Below are 22942 nucleotides of genomic sequence, written 5' to 3' on the forward strand. Positions count from 1 at the left end.
GAATTTTGGGGGATTTCTCTCTTTGACAATAGACTCAGGGTAGTTTGTTACAGTCTTCAATAGTGCATGGTAGAAAAGATAGATTAAAGGATTTGGTAGATTCGTTGAGTTGTTGTAAACTACAAGAAATGAAAATACAGCGGGAAGTACGATTAGGAGGCAGCAGGAGAACACCACGAATATCCGGAAAATCACAGTACATTTTGTGGAAAAGAGAAAGACGAGTGATCCTGCGGCACACTGCTAAAGATGGAAGAACTAGCGATGATTTGATATTGGTAATATAATATTCCTGTCATATTTAGAAGTGATAAACCGTGAGGTGAGGCTCTGAATTACTTCTAACGCGTCGATTAAGTAAGCTTGATCGGGACTCCAGATGGAGAATTCATACTCAAGTCGGGTGCGGAGAAAGGTTTCGTAGGCTAGCCGACGGATTAAAGGGGGAGAAAGAGTGAGGGATCGTCTGATGAAGCCAAGAGTCTTGGAGGTATCAGCAGCGAGACTGAGTATGTGTTCAGACCAGGATAAGGTTTTAGTGATTGTTACTCCTAGATAGCGATAAGAATCAACTTGCTCAATACTAACTCAATTGACGGAATAAGAATACAGTTAACTCTTCTTCCGAGAAATCTTCATGAATTTACGCTTAAAAACGTTTGAAGACATTCGCCATAAGGTGCACCAATTCTCAATATTATGCAAGTCATCCTGAAGTCGAGACTGATCACTCCTGGAAGCAATTCCTCTTCGAGTTCGGGACTCCTGGTTCAAAACACGCGAGAATGCCTGGTCAGGTAAAATGACATCACCAAGCACTACCAGCTAGGCAGGCGGTTGCTGCCGCCACGTCACCCCATGCTGAAAAGTCGCCAGGCAGTCATCTGGCGACAATTGCAAACACATTGCGGTGCGACTGCAGCACATTTTCTCCGCGCAATACCCGGCTGCTCTTTGCAAATTGTGTCAGGAAACTAGAGCGACGCTGTCACACATGTTGTGGGAGTGTCGTGTTACATCACCTACAATGGCAGTAGCTCCGGAGGCTCTTGCGTCGAAGTGGGCCACCGCTCTGCGCAGCTCCAACCTCAAGACACAAGAGAAGGCTGTCCAGCAAGCTCGAGAGGCGGCGACGAAGCAAGGCCTCGAAGTCCCCTCATGGGAGACCTGAGCCCGGGCCGTCAAATTTGCCGGATTCAAAATAAAGTTGTTTCCATCCATGGAAGCAATTATTCGATAAAGGAAGCAGTCATCTGCAAAAAGTGGTATAGTAGAGGAGAGATTATTTGGAAGATCATTTATAAATATCAAAAACAGGAGAGGACCGAGAACCGACCCTTGAAGAACGCCTGATATTACGTCGCAAGTTTTAGACTCCTGATTTTCAATACCAGTTAACTGTGAACGATTAGTCAAGAAGCGCTCAATCCATGATTGCCACGCCAGAGAGCGCTCCAAGGCGGAAAGGCGCATAACTGAAGACACCGTGCAGTCGGTGAAGATGGCCACGGAACGTCGCAGGAACGTTGGCGCACCCGCAACAGATCAGCGGCGAAAGGCGGTGATTTCAAGGAAATTACAGCGGCGACGTGCACCTCAGTTATGTGTCTTGACTATGCTGTAGCAGATTGTCTAAAAAGTTTAACCATGTTATCCCAGGGGCTCAAGTTTACTTTTGAACTGCCTAATGACAACTGTATTCAGATTCTACATCTTTAATGTTTATTTTCGTCCGATGACCATGTACGCTGGAGATACAACTCAATATCCAATAAAAATGTTTTGCATTTCGATAGCGCACATTCGAAATCGATAAAGAGGGGCACAGCCACCACATACCTTCAGAGTGCTTAGCAAAAGTCATGTGTTCACTAAATTGAGCATAGTGTGTCTAGCCAAGTAGCAGATTGAAACACGCGGGTTTTCCCGTCTCTATCATATCATCTGTCTGTGAAACATTGCTTCAAAAATTAAGATGGGGAAGCAAGTGCCCGACCAAAGATTGTGACAAAAGACCTGCGCATGCCATCCCATACCTCCACACAGTTTCACATAATTTGAAAAAGGTCGCAAACCGACACAAGGTCATTCTAGTTTTTTCAGCGCCTTGTTAATTGTCAACAGTGTGAAACCTTGAAAACAAGAAGCACCAGAAACACAAGCAATGTCATACTAACCACCGGACCAATTGCACCGAATGCACTTCAGATGTTGTGTATCAAGTACCCTTAGATTGGGAACGCGTTCATATAGGACAAACCGGCCGGTGCTTCAATGACAGGGCTAGACAGCACAATAACGACATTAAAAATGAATAACGTAATCACTTGGCCGAACAATGCAAAAAGTGCGCATGCACACCCATGTTTGGCGACACAACCTTCTTGAGGAAAGAAAACGCAAACACAGAACGCGAAATAGTTGAAGCATATTTTAACCGGCCGTGTTTGCTTAGCGGCTATAGTATTGGTCTGCTATGCACAAGGTCGCGGGATTGAATCCCGGCCACGGCGGCCGCTTTTAGATGGGGGCAAAATGCGAAAAGATCCGTGTACTTACATTTATATGCACGTTAAAGAACCCCAGGTAGCCCAAATTTCCGGAGTCCCCTACTACGACGTGCCTCATAAGAAGAAATGGTTTTTAATTTTCACGCGTATTTTATAAGGAAAGCAGGCGACTAGCGCGTCAGCTGTCCGTCTTTGGTTTTGCAAGAAAAAGAAGTGACATTTCTTTCTATATATCTGGGCACATGAACTGACTGACCATACAATCGTGTGTATGATCTGATTCATTTACAATATTTTGTGTGTAAGATGATGAGTGCATGATGTATATGATGCACAGAGCATAAATAGAGAACCGTTTGTAATAAACGCCAGTTGGAAGTAGCGCTAGTCCTGTTTTATGTCTTCCTTTCGTCTACGTCTTTAGCGCGTTTTTGTGAAAACTGTCAAGATGAACAAACTCGCCCAAACCAAGGTATAGTTCGACTGATACAGCTTCGAGGCTCGCATGTCCTGGAAGACGAGTCTTATTAAGAAGTCTGGTTTGGCGCACCTAAGCACTGAATCCACCAGCTGCGTGCCTGTAGATCTGTTGCGCACTCATTGGGATAATCATTGCAAGGTTGTCGTGGCCCATGTGTTACGATCGTCCAATGTAAGTCATTTTGGAATCCTTGCTCTTGGATCAGCCAGTGCGGTGCCAGCAGTATTGAATATGGTAAAAGCCACAAGGATCGTTGGTCGTCGAACAAGAAATATGCTTCGCTCTCAGGATAGAAAAGGCTACACGAGAACGTTAAGTGGCTGGCAGTTTTGAAAAGCTCCTTAACCTCCATTGTCTCTAAAGAACATTTTTCTCTGTATCCCGGAGAATATGCAAGTTTTAAAAAGCTTGCTTACATGTTTAAATCATGCGGCATGTCATGAAGAAACTAGACCGGCATATACATAAGTCTTTGATTGTATACAGTGTTGAGGGAATAGGCGGAATGCGACCTGTTGTATAAGTAATTAGGCACGGATGTAGAGGCTTCTTAAAACTTTGAATTCGGTATACCTTGCGATAGCGCAAGCCTTGAAGTTATTTTGCCCGAATCAGAGATGAGAGCATAGCACATATTAGTATAGCAGGAATTTCAACGAATAGGACTGGCCGGGCGGGGTTTGCCTCCACGATTAGAGAAGGCCTGCCCATTATGACGCAGCGAAATTCTCAGTTTAATGAAATCTGGGAGAGACGCAGCATATGACGGAACTGGGAAATTGTAGCAGTAAACGGATCCACGCAAGTTTCAACAATGCTTATTGCAGAAGCTCAGAAATCTATGAAGGCGAAATTGAATTTGTGTGCCACAAATGTCGTTATAAAATATGGAACGGTGTTATGTGACGATGATAGAATTTTAAAAGTCCACTGCAGTCCTTTGACTGGGACATACGATACGTTTGGTATCACTGCTGAAAAATGTTGAACGGGAATCGCGAATACAAAAAGAAACGAAGAAACAACGTTTGAAAATAAAATAAACGTTTTTTTTTTTTTTTACGTGACCAAATGGCGATCTCTTTATGAGGCTCGCCATAGTGGAGTGCTTAGGATTAAGTTTGACCACCTGGAGTCCTTTATTGTGAACGTAAAAAAAAAAAATTGTAAATGACTCATGGTATGAAGGATGTTCAAGATGCGACGCAGGCATCAGGACAGGGCAGTCGCAGAATAAGCAGCGAGAAAGGCATCTCCCCCAGAACAACCATATAACCGAAAAAAATTTTGCATTTCTGTGGACAGTGCTCTAACAGACATGCACGCTGTACTCAAAGCCTCTAGGCGGACACAAGGACGAAGAAAAGGCGCCTTTCTTTTCTTGGCGAGATGGAAAGGTGTGCTCAAATGTAAAGATATTGCATTAAAGAAATCAAAAGCAGAAATAAACCTGAATTCAAGAGAAAATCTGAAACGAAAGAGGACAGCAAATCAAATAGAAACGAGAACAGCAATGTCGGACCAAGAATTTTTGCGGCGCTACCACAAAAGCTTTCTGGCTGTCGCGGTCATGCCACAAGGATTGTGGTTCGAAACCTCCGCGAGTAATTCAAATGCCATTGGACGTAGAAGCGTTTTTAACCAACAGCCGGATATCATCTGAGGCAACGTCAAGGGTTTTCTACTACTCTTATATAACGTTATTTTTATTACGTACTCTTTCCTTAGTATATACTAAGGAAAGAATATATCTAGAACTAACTACGGTTGTCAAATGTTGTGTAAAAACCTTCCAAGATTATTGAATTAATATGACAGATCAGGCTACAATTTACAGGATTTATCACTGTCAGAGTTTAAAACTATTGCTTTCACCTCTTTAGAGCGCGTTTGTTAATGATTAATAATGTATTTTATGTTCCTCTTTTTCTGTAAATGTTACGAAGTGTATATCATCTATCTATTTCAATGCCGCAGTGTGCTTTTGCATTGTTATTATGGAAATATTTCACTGTTTTTTCATATATTGTATAAATGCAATATCTTATGGCCACTATATAAATGTATATGGCGCTTGATGTGTTACCCCATAGAGCCATATTGTACCTAAGGGGGTGAGGTTACCTCAAGCCGCGTCTGTGCGGCTTTTTTCCCTCATCGACGTCCATTTACCACTCCTCTGTACATGTGTGTGTGTGTGTGTGTAAATGGAAATCAATAAATCAAAATCAAATCAAATCAATCAAAATCATTTATCAGTCAAAATTCATTATCAGTTTATCAGTCAAAATCATTTATCAGCGCGAGACCCAAGCGGGCACGAAGACTTGGAAAACTGATTTTGCAGTCATGCTTGGGATGGGCATGGTCTCAGGCGAACACGTAAACTGAAATACGATTGCTAGCGGATAGCTGCAGGGGCGTGACCAATGACGTCGATGCGGCCGTGGTCAAAACAGTCGGATGGCAGCAAAGGCTGAGTCGGGGGCTTGGTGCAATGCATCAATTGCGCGTATTTGCAGGGCATACTGCGAGAGTGTTCACGCACGTAGGAATTGATGTGAGGCCAGGCATAGCGTTCCTTGCCGAGACGCCGCGTACCTTGGGCACCGGGATGGTAGGCGTCGTGCCGAGTGAAAATGAGAACGGTGCTAGGCCGCGGGAACGAAAGGACAAGGAAGGTTCGCTGATGTGTCGCACCAATAAAGATGACCATGCACGTGGATGGGGTAACAGCTGCGCACGGAGAGAACGAGAGATGTAACGAAGCGCTTGCAAGTCAGCATCTTCAGGTTGTGCCATCACGAAGCTCTTCCTCTCTGCTGCTTGCTGCAGCCATCCGGGAGAGTGCGTCAGCAGCCTCCTTGCATGCTGTTTTTGTGGGGCGCCATCCAAAAGGCATCTGCATGTACTCAAACAGGCCAAACGCAGTTGGGATGGTCAGTGAGAAAGGCGGTAGTGAATTGGGGCACGTAAGCGAATTGACAGAGCTCCCGAGCGACGTGCTTCGAGGAGCTGGTTCGAAAAATTATTTTCATGGGCGCTATTCTCGACACGCATGGTGGCTGCACGGCCACCATTATCTGCCATGTTGACTCTCTGAGTCGCTGTGGAAAGCTCACGTGCCTTATAATTTGTGCCGGGAAACGGAAGTATTGCAAAATGCAATTTTGCGTTTTCGTCAAGGTGACGAAACCTGACGTGGAGCTGCAAATTTTATCGACTAATACATTTCTTGGTCCTTGGCAGCTGTGTTGAGACGTTAGCGCTTCAAAATGTGAGTGGTAGCGTACAGAAGTCAGTGCAATTCATCTGAAATTTCGCGAATATGTGGTGGTGATCCAAGATAGCCGCCATGCCAGCTTGCTGATTGGCTGAAAGAATGTGCCGTGGGACGCGTCACAGGAAGGGCGGTTTCGTAAGCGTCAATTTGACGTTGCGTGACGTTGCACTGGGCCGCCATTGCACAGATTTTCCGTCATAATTTGTGATGCGACGAGCCGCGCGAATTATGATAATGAGCAGCCATATGAAATGGCGGCCGTGAGGAATGCGTATCGATACATTTTCCCCATCGTTTGGCGCCATGAAAATCTTTTGTTCATAACGCGTGCTCATAGTATTTGCATCGCTCTCAGGGGGTGTCGGCATTTGTATTTTGGGCCATCATATTTTTAAAGAACGCGTTTATACGAAATAATATTGGTTGAACATAGCAAAATTTCTGCAGCGTTGTCCACTTTTCACTGCTGCGTTTGTATTGAATTCAAGAGTAATGCTTTAGTAACGACGTCACCGACGAAGGTCTTCCCGGCGGAAAACATCAAGCTTTCAGGAAAAGTCACCTCCTCAAGCATCATCATCCGCAGATGCTTCCAGCACTCCGAACACCGATGTTGGAAGGGAGAAAACTGCCAGATCTCTCTCCACAAAGGAATGGCCGCCACTTCCGCGTACACGACCGCCAGAAGAGGCGCAGAAGAAGCCGCCCCCAGTACAGCAAGGTGCTGTATCCGAGGAGTCGCGGAAAACAGATGAGCAAGTGATAGCCCTTATCAGGCCTTTAATGAATGCCATTCGCGTGCTGCTAAGCAACATGCACACACCGTCTGCCAGAAGTGCGCTTCAAGTACTGGACGCTCTGAGTCCGGTGCTTGCAACCCTTGAGTAGATCATGGCTCTAATGCCGCGGTCTTTTAGGGAAGAGGTCCGACAAGCAGCAATCTTTCAGTGGAATGCCCGCGGACTCAGAGCGCGCCTTTCGGGCTTCCGTCGCTTCGTGTACGCCAATATGTTTCCCATTATCGTCATTTGCGAGCCGAACTTATCGAACAAAATCAGGCTTTCTGGATATGAATCATTTATGTCGTCAGCTGTTTATGAAAACAGTAAGGTTTTGGTGTTTATTCGCCGTGACCTCACCTACACTCATCAGCCTGTACCACCTAATGACAGTAATCAATATATATGCCTAAACGTAAGGAAAAAGCATCTGGCCTTTACTTCTGTAGGCGCCTACCTGTCTCCGTCAAGTCGATTTGATTACAAAAGACTACGAGACATCCTTTCCTCAACATCCAATCCCTGGGGCATCATTGGCGATTTCAACGCCCATCATACACTCTGGGGAAGTCCGATCATCAACGCAAGAGGCAGAGCACTGGTTTCTTTCGCCTCCAGTAATGAACTTTGGCTGCTGAATGATGGAAGTCCTACGTTCTTACGTGGCTCCACGTACAGCAGCTGTCTTGACTTGGCTTTCGTCTCACGAAGCCTAGTCAGACGTGCAGGGTGGTTTGCGGACATAGAGACGCACGGAAGCGACCACATCCCCACGTACATCAAGATCAGAGGATTGACCGCTTCCAAAATACGGGATACGATCCAAAGAGTGGACTGGCCTAAATTTCAGTCTATTATGGAAGAACACTGCGACGCCAATCCATCTTTCGACTTGGAAGAGGCAATCAAGAGCGTGGTGCAAGACACTATGCGTACTCTAACATGCTCCTCGAAACTTAATGATTTCGATGTGGAACTAGAACGACTTCGAGCAATCCGACGACGTGCTGAACGAAGATACCGACGTACGAAAACAATGGACGATCTACGGACCGCCAGGCGCACGCAAAAGAAGCTACAGCGCCGGTTAGACAAGCTCGAATCGCAACGTTGGGCTGCCTTCTGTGAGTCGCTAGATCCACGCAAGCCTTTATCTCAACTATGGAGAACGGTGCGCGGACTGCGGACACTTCCCGTACAGCGATTCCCATTCAAGGCGCTAGCCCTCTCTCAAAAGAGATCGGAGATTGACGTGGCAGAGGATTTCTGCGCCAGATTATCCGGCCAACTCACAGCTACCAACATTCCATCGCCTTCGAGGAGCTGTCCGCCACCACGTGATCACCGGTTAGATCTACCATTCTCGATCCACGAACTTAAGGCAGCATTAGCTTTGTGTAGCCGCACATCAGCGCCAGGACCTGACGGAATTTCCTACCGAGCTCTGTGTCACCTGGGGGAGCGAGCGAGAGGAGTTCTTCTTGAGGTGTATAATGAATCTTGGAGAAATGGCACGCTACCAACAACCTGGAAGACAAGTCGCCTTGTTCCACTGCTGAAGCCTGGCAAGTCGCCGTTGGAGCTCTCATCATATCGCCCGATCGCTTTGGCGAGCTGTGTGGGCAAAGTGATGGAGAGGATGGTCCTAGGACGCCTGGAGTGGTACTTGGAGTACCACAACACCTACCCAGATGCCATGGCGGGCTTCCGACGCGGTCGATCATCGATCGATAACGTCGTCGACCTGGTGACCTACATTCAACATGAGAAATGCCGTAAGCGTCTCTGCGCATCCTTATTCCTCGACGTTAAAGGGGCGTATGACAACGTTACGCACGAAGCCATCCTCTCTGCTCTCGCAGACGTAGGAGTGGGTGGTCGGATGTTTCAATGGATACGGAGCTATCTATCCATGCGATCCTTCTTTGTAAGCACCGAGGAAGGCCATACTTCTCTACATTATAGCTACCGCGGCGTCCCCCAGGGCGGTGTACTTAGCCCCGTGTTATTTAATCTAACACTAATTGCTCTCCTTGAGCACGTGCCAATCACAGTCAGGCTATCAATGTACGCGGATGACATCTGCATATGGACATCAGCAGTAACACGCCTACAGTTGCGAGCGAGAATTCAGAGAGCCGCCACACAAACTGCTATCTACCTCCGTAATCGAGGCCTGGAAGTTTCCTCCGAGAAATGCGCACTAGTGCCATTTACGCGCAAACCCATGGCAAACTACAGTGTAACGATAAATGGCCAAATAATACGACGGGTCCGATCGTACAAGTTTCTAGGTGTCATAATCGACAGGGACTTGTCATGGAGCCCACACATATCATACGTGAAAAAACGGTTGACAGGCATCTGCCACCTGTTCAAGTTTTTCGCTGGCAAGACCTGGGGAATGTCGCCTAGTGCCATGTTACAACTGTACAGGGTGCTTTTTCTAGGATTTCTGCGATACAGCTTGCCAGCAATAAACAACACAGGCAAAACGAATCTACGCACATTACAAAGTCTCCAGGGTCAAGTGCTCCGGATCTGTCTAGGCCTGCCTCAGAGTGCTTCAACAGTGGCTACGATAGCAATCGCTAGAGACCACCTTGTCAAGACCCACATTGAAATTGAAGTACTCAGGACCCATATAAGGCATCTAACCAGGACTCCTCGTCACCATTTAGCCTCTCTACCAGCGGACAGGCCACAGACATCTTTCAGCCAAACGATAACTGCATATGATGAATCATTGCCAGCTTGTTTCACTCCGGCTGCGAGACCTTCGATCCCTCCATGGTGCCTCCCTCAGCCAAAAATCAACCTCGCAATACCTGGTATATCGAAAAAAGCTGATCTGTCATCACCAGCCCTTAGACAGCTCACGCTACTATATTTGTACGAGAACTACCGTGACTCTACGCATATTTACACTGATGGATCAGTCCTTCCAAGCAGCTCCGCGGCGGCAGTCGTCATACCAGCGAAAGCTTCAACAATTAAATTTAAGACGACCCACGCGACAACATCGACGGCAGCAGAGCTCGCAGCGCTGTTTACTGCCCTTCTTCACATTGGTGATGAACCGCCACACAAATGGACAATATTCTGCGATTCGAAGGCGGCACTGCAGTCTCTACTGTCACCTTTACGACGCGGACCGCACGAACAGCTAATATTCCATATTACCGAGACGTTACACCATATAAGTAATGCAGGCCATGAAATAACCTTCCAGTGGCTTCCAAGTCACTGCGGGATTATCGGCAATGAACGGGCGGATCACGCTGCCCGCGCAGCCCATACTGAGGAGCGTCACATCCCAATTCCTGTTTCTAGAACTGACGCGGCACGGAAGCTCCGCCTACTTGCTCGGCAGTGCACCGCGTCGCAATGGAATGAGCCACATTTAAGAAATACGCGACTGTACTGACTTGATCCAACATTAAGTCTCCGAGCGCCATCACAGCTTCGCCGTAGAGACGCCACGCTGATATATCGACTTTGGTTGGGCGTTGCCTATACTAAAGCCTATGCCTTCCGCATTGGGATGACCGACACACCAACCTGTGACCACTGCGACCATGAAGAATCAATTGGCCATATTTTGTGCGCCTGCCCGCAGTACAGTCCACAGAGGGCATGCCTTAGCCACGAACTTGACCAACTGGACGACCAACCGCTATCCGAAAAAAGAATTCTACAACATCGCAAGGACCTACCTTCACAGAAGAAGGCCGTGCAAGCGCTTTTGCGCTTCTTGCGATCTACCGGCCTGTGTGAACGACTTTAACTGGAACGCATTTTGTGTGTGTGTCTCCATGTGTGCGCGTTCCCTTTTCTTTTTCTTTTTCTTTATTTCCTTTTTTTTAATTTTTTTTTTCGTTTTCCTCTCTATCATCTTTCCAACCCCTATCCCCCATCCCCAGTGTAGGGTAGCAAACCGGAGACTCATATCTGGTTAACCTCCCTGCCTTTCCTCTTCATTATCTCTCTCTCTCTGAAGCAGATACCCAAGGTGGGAATGCCTTACCACTTAATCAAAACCGCGGTGCAGGTGGTACCTTAAACTTTCGTTTTCAGCTCGCTTCAGCGCTCCCGAAGCAGCCGACGCGGCCGTTGTGTCCACGTTATCCCTCATGCCCCGTCACAGCGACGGTGGGGCCAGCTTTTCCAGTGGTGGAGGTCGCCCTCAATATTGTAACTGGTGCACGAAATGTGTCGAAATCTGCACTGTTCTCACGACCGATGACGTGTGCATAGAATCGGCTGAAGCCACATCCAGTCGTATTTTGTGCACGAGGCGCAGTCGAGCACGACTCTACTCGGTGCACTATCCACTGAAGGTACTCTGGTAGACGGGTTGCATATAGCTCCCCCTTTCGATAGATAGAGGCGCCGTGAATAGCGCAGTCCGTTTCAACTCCACAAGAGAGCTCGTTTCGATTTAGGACTTTTACAGAGGCTAGTGAGACGCTCATTTTACGAACAGTGGTCGTATTAAAGCTTCACAACACATGTACAAGCACGCATTTTCTATCCAGTCTAGAAAAAGCAAAGCACACTACGGTGCCATTAAGCAAGGAGGCGCTCGGTTCGGTGTCCTGAAGTTCATTACCTTCCAAACAGCAGAGCGCAGGTGACATTAGTAACGTTTGAACTATGTACTAAACGCACAAAAGCGAGGATGGAAGGCTCGTCCGCTTGTCCCGTCTCGTTCTCATACCTGTGTTGCTATTGCACTGCTCCCATTTAGTACCGTATTAGCAATTGAAAATCGATTTCTGATGTCTTTGGTTGTACGATGCGTGTTACTGCAGAAATAACAAGGACACCGATATGTCGAATGCATTTTGTGAGTTCGCTATAAGTATTCGCAGGGCCCAATATTATAACGACTAAAAAGTGTGACAACAGGCACCTCAGCTCTTCTGTCTCTGCGGTAGTTTCTATGCCACAAAAAGGAATCGCCGTTCTGAAATGAACCAACGATGTGTTGTTGTGGGCCAGTCTGGTTCTAATACGTGGCAGAACACTGCGTAGCGAATCCGGACTAAGGACTAGGACGTCATGAACTTAGGCACAGGACTCACATGAAGTGTAGACTGTCAACTGCCTAATGACAACAATGGAAGTGAGCATAAATACTGAGAATGAGGAAGCAGCACGATGTTCACTAGGTTTTCCTTTCTGCCTCAAGTTTGTGGGCGCGTATCTTGCTCTATTCAGCAGTTTGATTAATTTGTTGCCTAATGCTACATATGGTGCACTGACACACGTGTCATTTGATCACGCTCCAATGTGGAACACTTCGATGACTGCACGGTCCATTGGTTTGTTGTGCACATCAGTGGTGGTGGTCCTTTAATGTCCCGGCTGGCACATGAACCTCGAGCTTTGCGCATGAATGTTACCACATGTGTGTGACGTTTTCCAAGCCTAGTTGCCTTATGACAGCCATTCGTTCAAACGCCACCCGGTACGCCCGACGTAAAGCGCGCAAAAGACAAGGGGATCGTGTGGACCGCCTTTTTTGTGCAATCTACATACTTACACTCGTGACTGACGCCGCGCTTCATGTGCGTCGATAACTTGAGTGGTCCTGCTTCGCAGCGAAGCGTTCCACCTTGAAGTAAACTGGGGCTCCGAGGGGCACGTTGCGTTATTGCTGCAATGAATAGCTGAAAGTTCACCCGAATTCCTTTTTCACGCAGGGCATGTATGCGGGAAACGCCGCTTCTTTGACTGTTCAAGGCATCAAAATCCTGGCCGCTCCTGCATCGGATGACGTCTCCGGAAAATTCTTGTATGCTGCAGACGAGACGACTCCCGACATTTCGCTGGTGCTCGGGCCCATCGCTGAAGCTCGTGGCGTGCACATGTTCCCTTTCAATGTGCCCTCGTGGCTCGTCCTTATAATTTCCTGCCTCTTCTGGAGCTTTGCGCTGCTGCTTAGTCCACTGTACCAGATTAACTATGAGTCGGTACCCAGTCCTATGGAAGTTGTATTCATCAGGCGTTGTCCGACATACGACGGAAACGAAGCCGCAAGGAACCTGGGCTGGAAGCCTAAGTACAGCGTCCAGCAGGCGATCACCGCCTCTCTAGACTATTACAGAAACGTGAAGCTGTGAATGCAAACAGAACACTGTCTGAGAACTTTCGCGCCTTACAGTTCCTCGCAGAACATCACCAGGGTTCGTTTCGCTACCACTTTTCGAAACTTTTTCGTGAAGAACAGTACTTCCATAAGCACAGCTTTGATTGCTGTCCGCTGCTATGGTAAAGAGTAAGCTCGGTCAGGAAACGGATAGCGTAAAAGAGACGTCAAAAACGACTAATTATGCGCCCTACTCTCTGGTACGCCACTGCTGTATGCTGCAAACTAATAAATACATACCCGCCATTGTGGCTTAGCGGCTAAGCTGTTGCACTTCTAAGCACAGGGTCGCGGGATCAAATCCCGGCTGCGGCAACCTCTTTTTGACGGCGCCTGAACGCACAAATGCCCGCGTCCCGGCATTGAAGGCACGGTAAAGATCCCCAGGTGGTAAAACATGCCCCAGTCCCCCACACTACGGCATGTGTCATAACCAAATAATTTAAATAACATTCAATAACAGCGTGAAAATTATATGTTCAAAATCAGACCCCTCACCACGTCACAAACCTATATCAACCATACACTAGCACCTTCACCTTAACGATCATTATATTGAAATAGCCTTCAAAATCTGCTGGTTGGTTTTCCATCGTTGGTTGCTTAAACAGATTGCACGAGCTTACACAGGCATCACTGCAAACATCTATTTAAATCCACTGGCTTATATATCACTGGAGCTTAACTATAGCGGAAAAATCAGACCATCCCCCAATTCCAGCTTCTTCATAGTATAACACAGGACAATAAGCAGACGAACGCAGTGGGCAGCGCAGCACATGGTACTCACCCTGCTGCCTTTAAGCAGCACCTGCGCAGTGCGTCTAAGTTGGTCATGTCGAAGCACTGACACCACTAACCCGCCGTGGTTGCTCAGTGGCTATGGTGTTGGGCTGCTGAGCACGAGGTCGCGGGATCGAATCCCGGCCACGGCGGCAGCATTTTTACGGGGCGAAGTGCGAAAACACCCGTGTACTTAGATTTAGGTGAACGTTAAAGAACCCCCGGTGGTCGATATTTCCGGAGTCCTCCACTATGGCGTGCCTCATAATCAGAAGGGTTTTGGTACGTAAAACCCCATATTTTTTATACAACTGGTAATGTTATGGGCGCACGTCTGTTGCGTCAAAGTGCAAACTAGCTATTTTGTGTTTGTCAACTGCATGTCAGCATATGCAACACCGCCGAAAGCAACGGTCTTTGTGAGTTTGAACTTTATAGTTGTGTACGATATGCGTTCTAGCTAAGTAAATATATGGTGAAAACCCCACTGATTTATTTATATACTGCACTGTTAGCTTCTGCGCTGTGTGACATATAGCGGTTACTTGGGCTTTTATGTGCGTTTGGCTTTATTCGTATATGTACTATCTACCAAAACGCCTTCCTTGCAGAATGCAGAAATTTGTACTGCGTATAAAAAGACAAAAGTTGACAGATGTCGTGCCCATTTAATTTCGTTGTTGTCAATCATTTCATGTCGTGCATTGCACAATCGTTTAAGGCTACGTAACACTGGCCAATGGGATCAGAAATGATACCACAGCTTCACTGCTCAACCACCTTCACAACGTGGATTGGAGCCCAGTATTTCAGTATTATATTCTGCTGCTTCTATACTGCCAATTATTCACACGGCGTTAATTCTCTTTGTTTGGCATGCTCCTTAGATGCCCATGTATTCTTTTATGACTGGTTGTAGTTCTTCCTCGGTGGGAGTGCTTGGTTTCGCGTGTAAAGCGCGCATTTTGCCGAGTAGTAATATTTTGCCATCTTTATTTGAAATGCTCTGTCAAACGTGTATTTTCTTTTCTCGTATTATTGTGTCATCTTTAGTTGTTGTTTTCTGGTGTGCGCAATGGCCATGATTATAGGCTTTCAACTTTATTTACGATGTTGATATTATTAGCATAATAAACTGCTGAAAACGCATTTATTGCTTTAATCCTAGCCGGGCCGATGTGCATCTCCTGTGCTCTGACGAAAACTGTGTCTTCTCCAGATAAATGTCGGCACTCTGGCAGCCTCACAATGGCACGAAACAATGTCTGCCAAGGCCAAGATGTGAGCTAAGTGGACGCGCACGGCCACGCGTCTTGTAGGTTCAAACCGCCATTACTCGCGAGTCATTGCAAACGCAAGGTGCGCGGGCCGAAGCTTTCATGCTCTGGCAGGCCTACGTGTAATTTGGCCTTAAGCTTTCTAGTAGAAAAGCGGCAAATCACCCATCAGGAAAGATAGATTGTGTCTCCTAGCCTTGCCCGGCAATGCCTGGCCTAGCCTGGCCTAGCCTGGCCCTCTCCAATGCTGTTGACTGAATGCTTGGAACTATTCAAGCTATTAGACTAGGTAGTGTTAGGAGTGAGTATCAGTGGCGAATATCTGAGTAACCTACGATTTGCTGATGACGTTACCCTGTTGAGAAACGCTAAGGATGAACTGCAACAAAGGATTCAGGATCTCAGCTGAAAAAGTGTAAGTGCGATGATGATTAATATACAGCAGACACATGTTACGTTGACTAGCCAGAAGGAGAATTCACAAGTCAGCCTCTACAATTTCTACAAGGGAACATTTACCTAGGCTATTTGCTCGCGATACACTAATCATGAGAAGAAAATTTAGAAAATAAATATAGATTAGAACGCGTACGGGAGGCATTACCAAATCATGACGGGCAGCTTACCGCTATCTTCCAAAAGAAAATTACCCGCCGTGGTTACTCAGTGGCTATGGTGTTCGGCTGCTGAGCACGAGGTCGCGGGATCGAATCCCGGCCACGGCGGCCGCATTTCGATGGAGGCCAAATGCGAAAACACCCGTGTGCTTAGATTTAGGTGCACGTTAAAGAACCCTAGGTGGTCGAAATTTCCGGAGTCCTCCACTACGGCGTGCCTCATAATCAGAAAGTGGTTTTGGCACGTAAAGCCCCATAATTTCATTTTCATTTCATTTTCCAAAAGAAAAGTGTGCAAGCGTTGCATTCTACCGGTACTAAAATATTAGGCAGAAAATCGGAGCTTAACCAAGAAGCTTGAGATGTTGAGTACCACGCAACGCGCCATGGTACAAAAAATATTGGGCGTAGCATTGGGAGACAGGAAGACAGCACTGCCCACTACAGAGGAAACGGGGATGGCCAATATTCAGCTTAACATCAAGAAAAAAAATGGAGCTGGGCAGGGCATGTTTTGCATGGACGGGTAACCAGTGGTTTAGTAGTTACAGGATGGGTGCCAAAGGAAGTGCAGTCACAAATCAGAAAATTAGGTGGTGTGGTGAAATTAGAAAATTCGCAAGCAGAAGCTGGGGCTAGCTGGCTCAAGAAAGGGATAACTTGAGATTGCTGGGAGAGGTCCTCATCATGCAGTGGACATAAATAGGCTGAATATGATCATGACATAAATTTCATCGCGGGGAGGGCAGGTATGGGGTGACAATGAGCGATCTGAAACTGTACCTTTGTTAAGGCGTTAACATGCAAGCTCAAGTGAAAGGAAATTCTCCAAGGAAGCCTTTTCGCAAAATATGAAGGCATGCAACGATTTCTTTATTCTCACTGTTGTTGTACTGCGATATGATTTATTGTTGCTTTGCAATATTCATTTAATAAAAGACTTCAAGAAGTTTTCCGCCTGGTAGAAAAATTATTGCCTGGCAATATGCACCGACGGGATACGTGAAAATCTATTCATGGCGGAGTTAATTAGTGGCAAACAAAGCATCATAAAATAGGGTTGTATTGTAAAACAGTTTAATTTACAGAAAGAACGCTGCATTAAAAAAAATACCCTCACAGTGCAAACATGTAAAAACGAAGTGAGTTCAGAGAGCTGTTGTGGTATATGGCACATAGCGAGAGCGCGGCACACGAGGAGAATCACAGGAGTCACTTGTTGTCCTTGCTGATATTGTGTGCGAACCAGTTGATGCTCGTGGTCCAACTGTTGTTATGTGCCTCCTCGAACTTGGCCCGGAAGTGGGCCAGCGCGTCGGTCTCGGAGTAGTCCAGCACCAGGGCGTCGCGCAGGTAGTCCAGGTCTTTCTCCGAGGTCAGTTCGGGCATGCCGGTGGTCAGCATCATGGCGAACAGGGAGATGATGAGCGACCCGTGTCGCCGTAGAATGATGAACGCCTCCTCGCACAGTTGTTGGAACCTGCGACACCACGTGGATGGTAAGAAGCCTACCGCGAAAGTACCGTAACCTTTGGGATCTTCATCACGAAAGCAATGTCCTACGCAGTGGGGTATGACGACTACGATTGGATCGCTGCATTACATATCCTTCAAGGTCAATGTGTGCCGTTAGAAAAGTTCAAAAGTATTCAGCTGCTGCTTTCGTATAAGAACCCCTGTCTTTGGCACTCGAAAGGATTCGACGTTTATGACTTTCTCGAGGCACTAACACTTTGGAATTGACAAATTTATGTCATGTGCACCCTATAAGCTAAATATTGATAAATAGTAAATAATATGCCTACTGTTGTTTTCGCAAAGTGTCAATGGCTTTGGCTAAGGACTTGAAAGTCTGTACACTTCAGAAAATTGTCGCCGTCATGGTATAAACAGTGACTCACAATTACTAAAAGATTATGTTCACGCGCCACATAACACATGGTTGGCCTTAAGCCTTAGGCCGAAATCTCCAAAGATGCTGCTGAAATATCAACATGTGTGACCATTTGTTAAATGTAAGCAGAAATCTTTACACACAAAGAAATGCTGCGCATAAAAAAAATACAGATGCAACAATCCTGAACAAATTTTGTGCAAGCTGTTTGTGTCTGTGTAAGCTGTCTGTGCGTTCTGTGTTTAAGCTGTCTGTTCAAGGGGCTCGAACCTCCCGTCCAGTGAACTAGTTTTCCCTTGTAGGGGTCGAGCTCCTTCCATTTCGCGCATTGAAGAATAATGGTGAAATAAATAATTTGTCAACTAAAATTACTGACACTCCGACTTCGTGCTCAGATTATTAAAAAAAATCATTGGACGAGGAACACTTTGCTGCTTAGCCAATACACCACGGCCCTGGCGCTCGATTCAAATTTAAGTTAAATGATAATTGTTGCACTACTATTGCACTTGTCTGGCTTGGCGATCCACCGCAGGGCGCTGGGACCATTGGCGTTAGGTGTCTGCGAAAAAACCCCAAGCAAAGCAGTGCAGGGTGACACGGTTGTCTCTCTAGAAGATTGAAAAACTTATATGGAAACTAGCTTTTAAGAGAGGTTCAGAAATGCGGATGACCAGAAATTCTTATAGTGCATGAATATCTGCACCTCAGAAGCCTGGACACGAAATCGAGGGAGAGGTCAATACTATTGGCAACCAAGTACAAGGTAATTGAAAGAAGTAGGCAGCCCTGTGTCATAAAAAGTGCAAGTGAAACTGGAGCAATAAATTGGCTGCCAAGAACGAAGAAAATTGCGTAACGATCGCAAGCAAGTACTCACGCAAAAAAAATTGCGATGACACAAGTGGCAGTGTGTCAATATATTTTCGCAATATTTTAAAGCTACAAACATTTTTAGGGTTCTGCCTCACTGGCGGAGGGCGAGAAAAATACAAGAGAAAGTGTCCGCAACATGATAAGACCTTTGTCTGTTATATTGTGATGAAATGCCAAGATGTTCACCAAGCGAGAACCACGGGGAACGTCCCTCTTCCATCAGCACCGAAATTCAAAGCTGATGGTAGCGGTAATCACTCGAAGCTTGCAATGAGCGAGGCGTTTAAATCATTCGTGAATAAAAGCAGTGAAGAGTTGGGAGTAAGATCACCACAAGTTTAGATAACTTTACAGATAACCAGACATAATCGGAGTACTAAATTGCGATTTGGTGACTTCATGAAGTCGCATAGGCGAGTTGACTATTTCACGCCATCTCAATTTAAAAGCAATGTCACTGCATGTCATCACTATTAGATGTCCACTACCGAATGTAAGTAATACATCATGCACTATAACGAATGCACTATGCCAGAAAGCCAGGGGGTTTAACGTCCAAAACGGCTGAGCTGGTTTCGAGGGATGCCGTGGTCGAGACCTCCGGATTATTTTGACCACCCGTTGTTTAAAGTGCACCGTAAGCACGGCACACAAACGTTTTACAGCAAAGCTATCTATAGCTAGGACTTGGACAGAAATGTGTGCCCCCCCTCCAGCCCCCCCCCCCCCTATATGCTGAAAAAAGAAATCATCATGCGGGCCGATCCTGGTGCTACTGCAGAAAAGTTCCAAGTTCACTGGCCCATAACCCTGTGGGCTCGGAGACCTGTAACGGGCCCTGAGCCCACTGAACTACCCCTGTCACACTTAGGACCCACGTGTCGAAATGTCCGTGTATTTGTATAAAGCGGAAAACATAAATTAATAAAAACAAAAATTCAATAAATTAAGGAAATTAAAGAAAGAAAGGAGAAACAAACAACGAAGGTGTGCTGTTGACAAAAGCAATGCGCTAGAGCGATGAACGCTCTTCCCCAAACACTAGTCTATGAATATGCGTGTCGAAACGCCGGGGTATATGTATAAAATAAAGAAATAGAAGTGAAACAATAAAAATAAAAATATAAATAAAGAACAAAAAGGAAGGAACAAGGAAAAGGAAAATTTAAAAATAAAGAAGACGAAACAAACAAGGAAAGTATGTGTCTGTGCCTTTATTCAAGCAATATAGCATACCCACGATGTAGAACTTAATATAAGCTATTCACCAATGCAGCTTCGCTGGTCTTCCACCTTGCCATAGTGCAAAGTCTCCAAATTTTTGGCGTTGCGCCTTGACTGGAATGTTGCCGCGGAGGCAGAAAAATCGAACCAGAGACCTCACAGTCGGAAGCAGGAAGTCATAGCCACTGAGCCACTGCGTCATGTCCATTGGTTGCGAAGGATATTTCACAGAGCAATGTGTTCGCAAGATATCCAGATATATTTGCGTTCCAGATTAAGCACCGGGAGCCTAAGCGCAGAGAAAAGGCGCTCAGGAAAAGAAGGCCAGAGAATGATGGCGGTTACCAGCGATGTTGCATACCAGGCGATGCAGGTGGCAACTTCACTATGCCCTCAAGAGTTTCTTTCTTTTAGAACACTGGGTGGGAATAGAGGCACGGGTTTGTAGAAAAAAGTGAGGACTGTCTCTGATTTGAAAATTGACGGCAGTACCTCTTTGTGGTGCTACAAGGATCCCAGCTATTTATTCAGTGGGACTGTTTGCACAGGTTCACGACGCGCTGCTACATTGGAGAGTACAAATTTTATTGAAACACAATAATTTATTATTGCCTACGGAGAAAAATGGAGCGCTGAGTCGCCGAGGCCGGTCGGAAATTATCGAAGCCGACTACAACATATTTCACAAGTACCGCACTGCACCACGATTGACGATTGCATGTGGCGCATGCTTGAGACGTCACACAGAGCGAACCCACGCGACGTACCTGCTAAACGCAGTGCTGTTTCGGCGTCCGTGTGTGATGACGTGCACGAAGTCGTGCGTGAGCACAAACGGCACCCGTTCCCGCTTGATGCCGAATTTCTCCTTGAACTTGCCCAGGATGTGACCGTAGTCTATATGGAACAGCTGCAAGAAACGACGTAAGTCCTGTTGAACTCGGTAATTCTGTATCCCCGCTGATGCGCGCAACAAATCAATTCATTCGCTTGCAATATATTTACAGAATGCGGCGGCAGACTATCGTTATCAGTGAATCTTCGCCTCAAGATCGATCACGGTGGATTGTTCAGTTCACGGTAAATTAGACATCCTTATTACGAGGAAATATGAGGTGGTTACCTTGTTGTTTAGATTGGGATACAACGAAAATTGCCACCATGAAACCTTTAAATATAACTTCCATTGAAGTTCAGAACTCCTATGTCCTGGCGTCCGTCGCATTTTCCAACCAAGTGGGAAATGGGACGGATGTCTTCTTTGTGGTTGTTTTTATCTACATTGCGTGCTCCTCGAAGTGGCGGCGTGCTACCAGTTTCTCTGCTGTTAAACAGCGCTTACCTGAACAGAAATCCGGCTCTCTTGCCTTTCTGTAAGTAAGCGCTGTGTAACATTAGACAGTTTCAGTTACACGTACGTCGAGGCTTTGCGTACGCAGAGCTTCTACGTGTGAGCAGTGCGCATGCGCAGAACGTAGCGGGCGCGCGCGCGTCTCACGTACGTACGTGAGATTCAATTCTTTGCGTGCGTTTTTCCGCACGTAGACAGCTTCGCGCGGGAGTTCCGCAAGATCACGAACAAGCGATAGCGGGCTGCACGCGCGCAGACGGCTGGCATCGTAACACGGCGACAGGATTGAATTGGTTACCGCCGCGTTCACATTTCCCGATAGATGGAGCTACGGGGTCCCGCTATCAAGGGGCTTTACCGCTTGGCGTGCGTCGTGTACGTGTAGCTAAAAGCGTTTCAGATGGCGTGCACGTAAGGTACGTAGGGTTTTCACGTTTGCGTACGTGAAGCCCCTACGTACGTGTAACTAAAACTGTCTATTAAAAGAGAACGGTAATGGTGCTACAAAATAGACGGTATAGCTGTTCATATTACGACACCTCTCCACAGTATGCGTACCGAATTCATAGCGCCATAGTTTCGCACTCTGTGGATGATAAGATGCCCCACTACGTTTCATGCTACGTTCTGTTTTTCTCAAGTGATTCCTCATCCTTCCTCTGGAACATAAAAGCAGCTTGGGCGATCCATCTGCCTGAGCGTGGTCACGCGACGCTAGTCATAAGTAACGACGTGGGTGTGTTAGTGTCCGAGCAATAAATGAAACACACAACTACTGGGTGGTCGGAAGTTACGATGCCTGCCGTGGAGACCTTAGTGTCAAGCTCAAAAGAGGCATTACTCATTCCGTGGCCCAGGGGGCAGCCAGTGCTGCATGGTGTTATCATGCGGTCGCCTTATCAAGCGCAAAGCACGTCGCATACTGCTAAGCTTCTGTAATCTGAATAGGACCACTGAATTCAGCGTACATGATCGATGGCTTTCTGCAATGTGATATGTTAAGCAATGCGCAATAGCTTTCTTAAAAATGTGTGGGGCAGTCCCGGCACATGATGTTTTTGTTTGTATAATTACAGACTTTTGCTCAGCACATGACAGAGAACGGACCAATACATGTACAGACAGCTCGTAAATGCACATATGTCGGCAGGCTCACCTCTCCGTTGGACTTGACCATAATGTTGTCACTATGTCGATCTGCTACGCCGAGAACATACGTAGCCACGCAGTAACCCGCGCACGATAAGGTGAAATTCTCCACTGCTTTCTTGAGGCTGTAAACATTGGGACTGCTCAACAGGCAAGTAAATGTTTTTCGCAATTGTTAATACTGTGTTCGCTTAGCGTTCGCATTGAGCAAGAAAGAGGGAGGAACAAGCACTTAGAAGAGGGAACAGCAACAGAGGAACGTCTGCTTGCTTTCCCACATGCAGACGCTGGTTTCCTCAGCACGCACGCCTTTACCAACAATATTTAGAAGTAGTTGAGACAGAACAAAGAAACGAACCCGTAACTGGTTCCGATAGACAGATTCTCACATGCACATTATAGAAACATCTGTAAAAGTGTTTCAAGCTCCATATCAGTCAACTTTATTCAGAATTGATTTCTGACAACACTTTATCATGGTGTCGAAGGTAGCAAACATTTTGTTACCGATATACGACACCATATAAGGCGCGTGATTCCTTTTGACAGCGTGAAACATACATA

General features: G+C 46.4%; 2 protein-coding genes across 3 annotated transcripts in view; one reads left to right on the forward strand and one right to left on the reverse strand.

The window, feature by feature from the left end:
- LOC126524377 (3 beta-hydroxysteroid dehydrogenase type 7-like) overlaps positions 1-15139 on the forward strand; it is a 100267-nt gene extending 85128 nt beyond the window's left edge. For both annotated transcript variants that reach the window (XM_050172709.3, XM_055067278.2), the window contains one exon: positions 12762-15139. In XM_050172709.3, coding sequence (XP_050028666.2) covers positions 12762-13181 — 420 coding nt within the window. In that variant the 3' untranslated portion in view covers positions 13182-15139. The remainder of the gene's footprint in view (positions 1-12761) is intronic.
- A 1800-nt stretch (positions 15140-16939) lies between these two features.
- The window catches only part of Pi3K92E (phosphatidylinositol 3-kinase 92E), a 171011-nt gene continuing 165008 nt past the window's right edge, over positions 16940-22942 (reverse strand). The window contains exons 19-21 of the mRNA XM_050172442.3: positions 22386-22503; positions 20646-20788; positions 16940-17364 (exon numbers count right to left, since the gene is read on the reverse strand). Coding sequence (XP_050028399.2) covers positions 17097-17364; positions 20646-20788; positions 22386-22503 — 529 coding nt within the window. The 3' untranslated portion in view covers positions 16940-17096. The remainder of the gene's footprint in view (positions 17365-20645; positions 20789-22385; positions 22504-22942) is intronic.

This window comes from Dermacentor andersoni, chromosome 3 (assembly GCF_023375885.2).
Source record: "Dermacentor andersoni chromosome 3, qqDerAnde1_hic_scaffold, whole genome shotgun sequence".
In the NCBI taxonomy this organism is placed as follows: Eukaryota; Metazoa; Arthropoda; class Arachnida; order Ixodida; family Ixodidae; genus Dermacentor; species Dermacentor andersoni.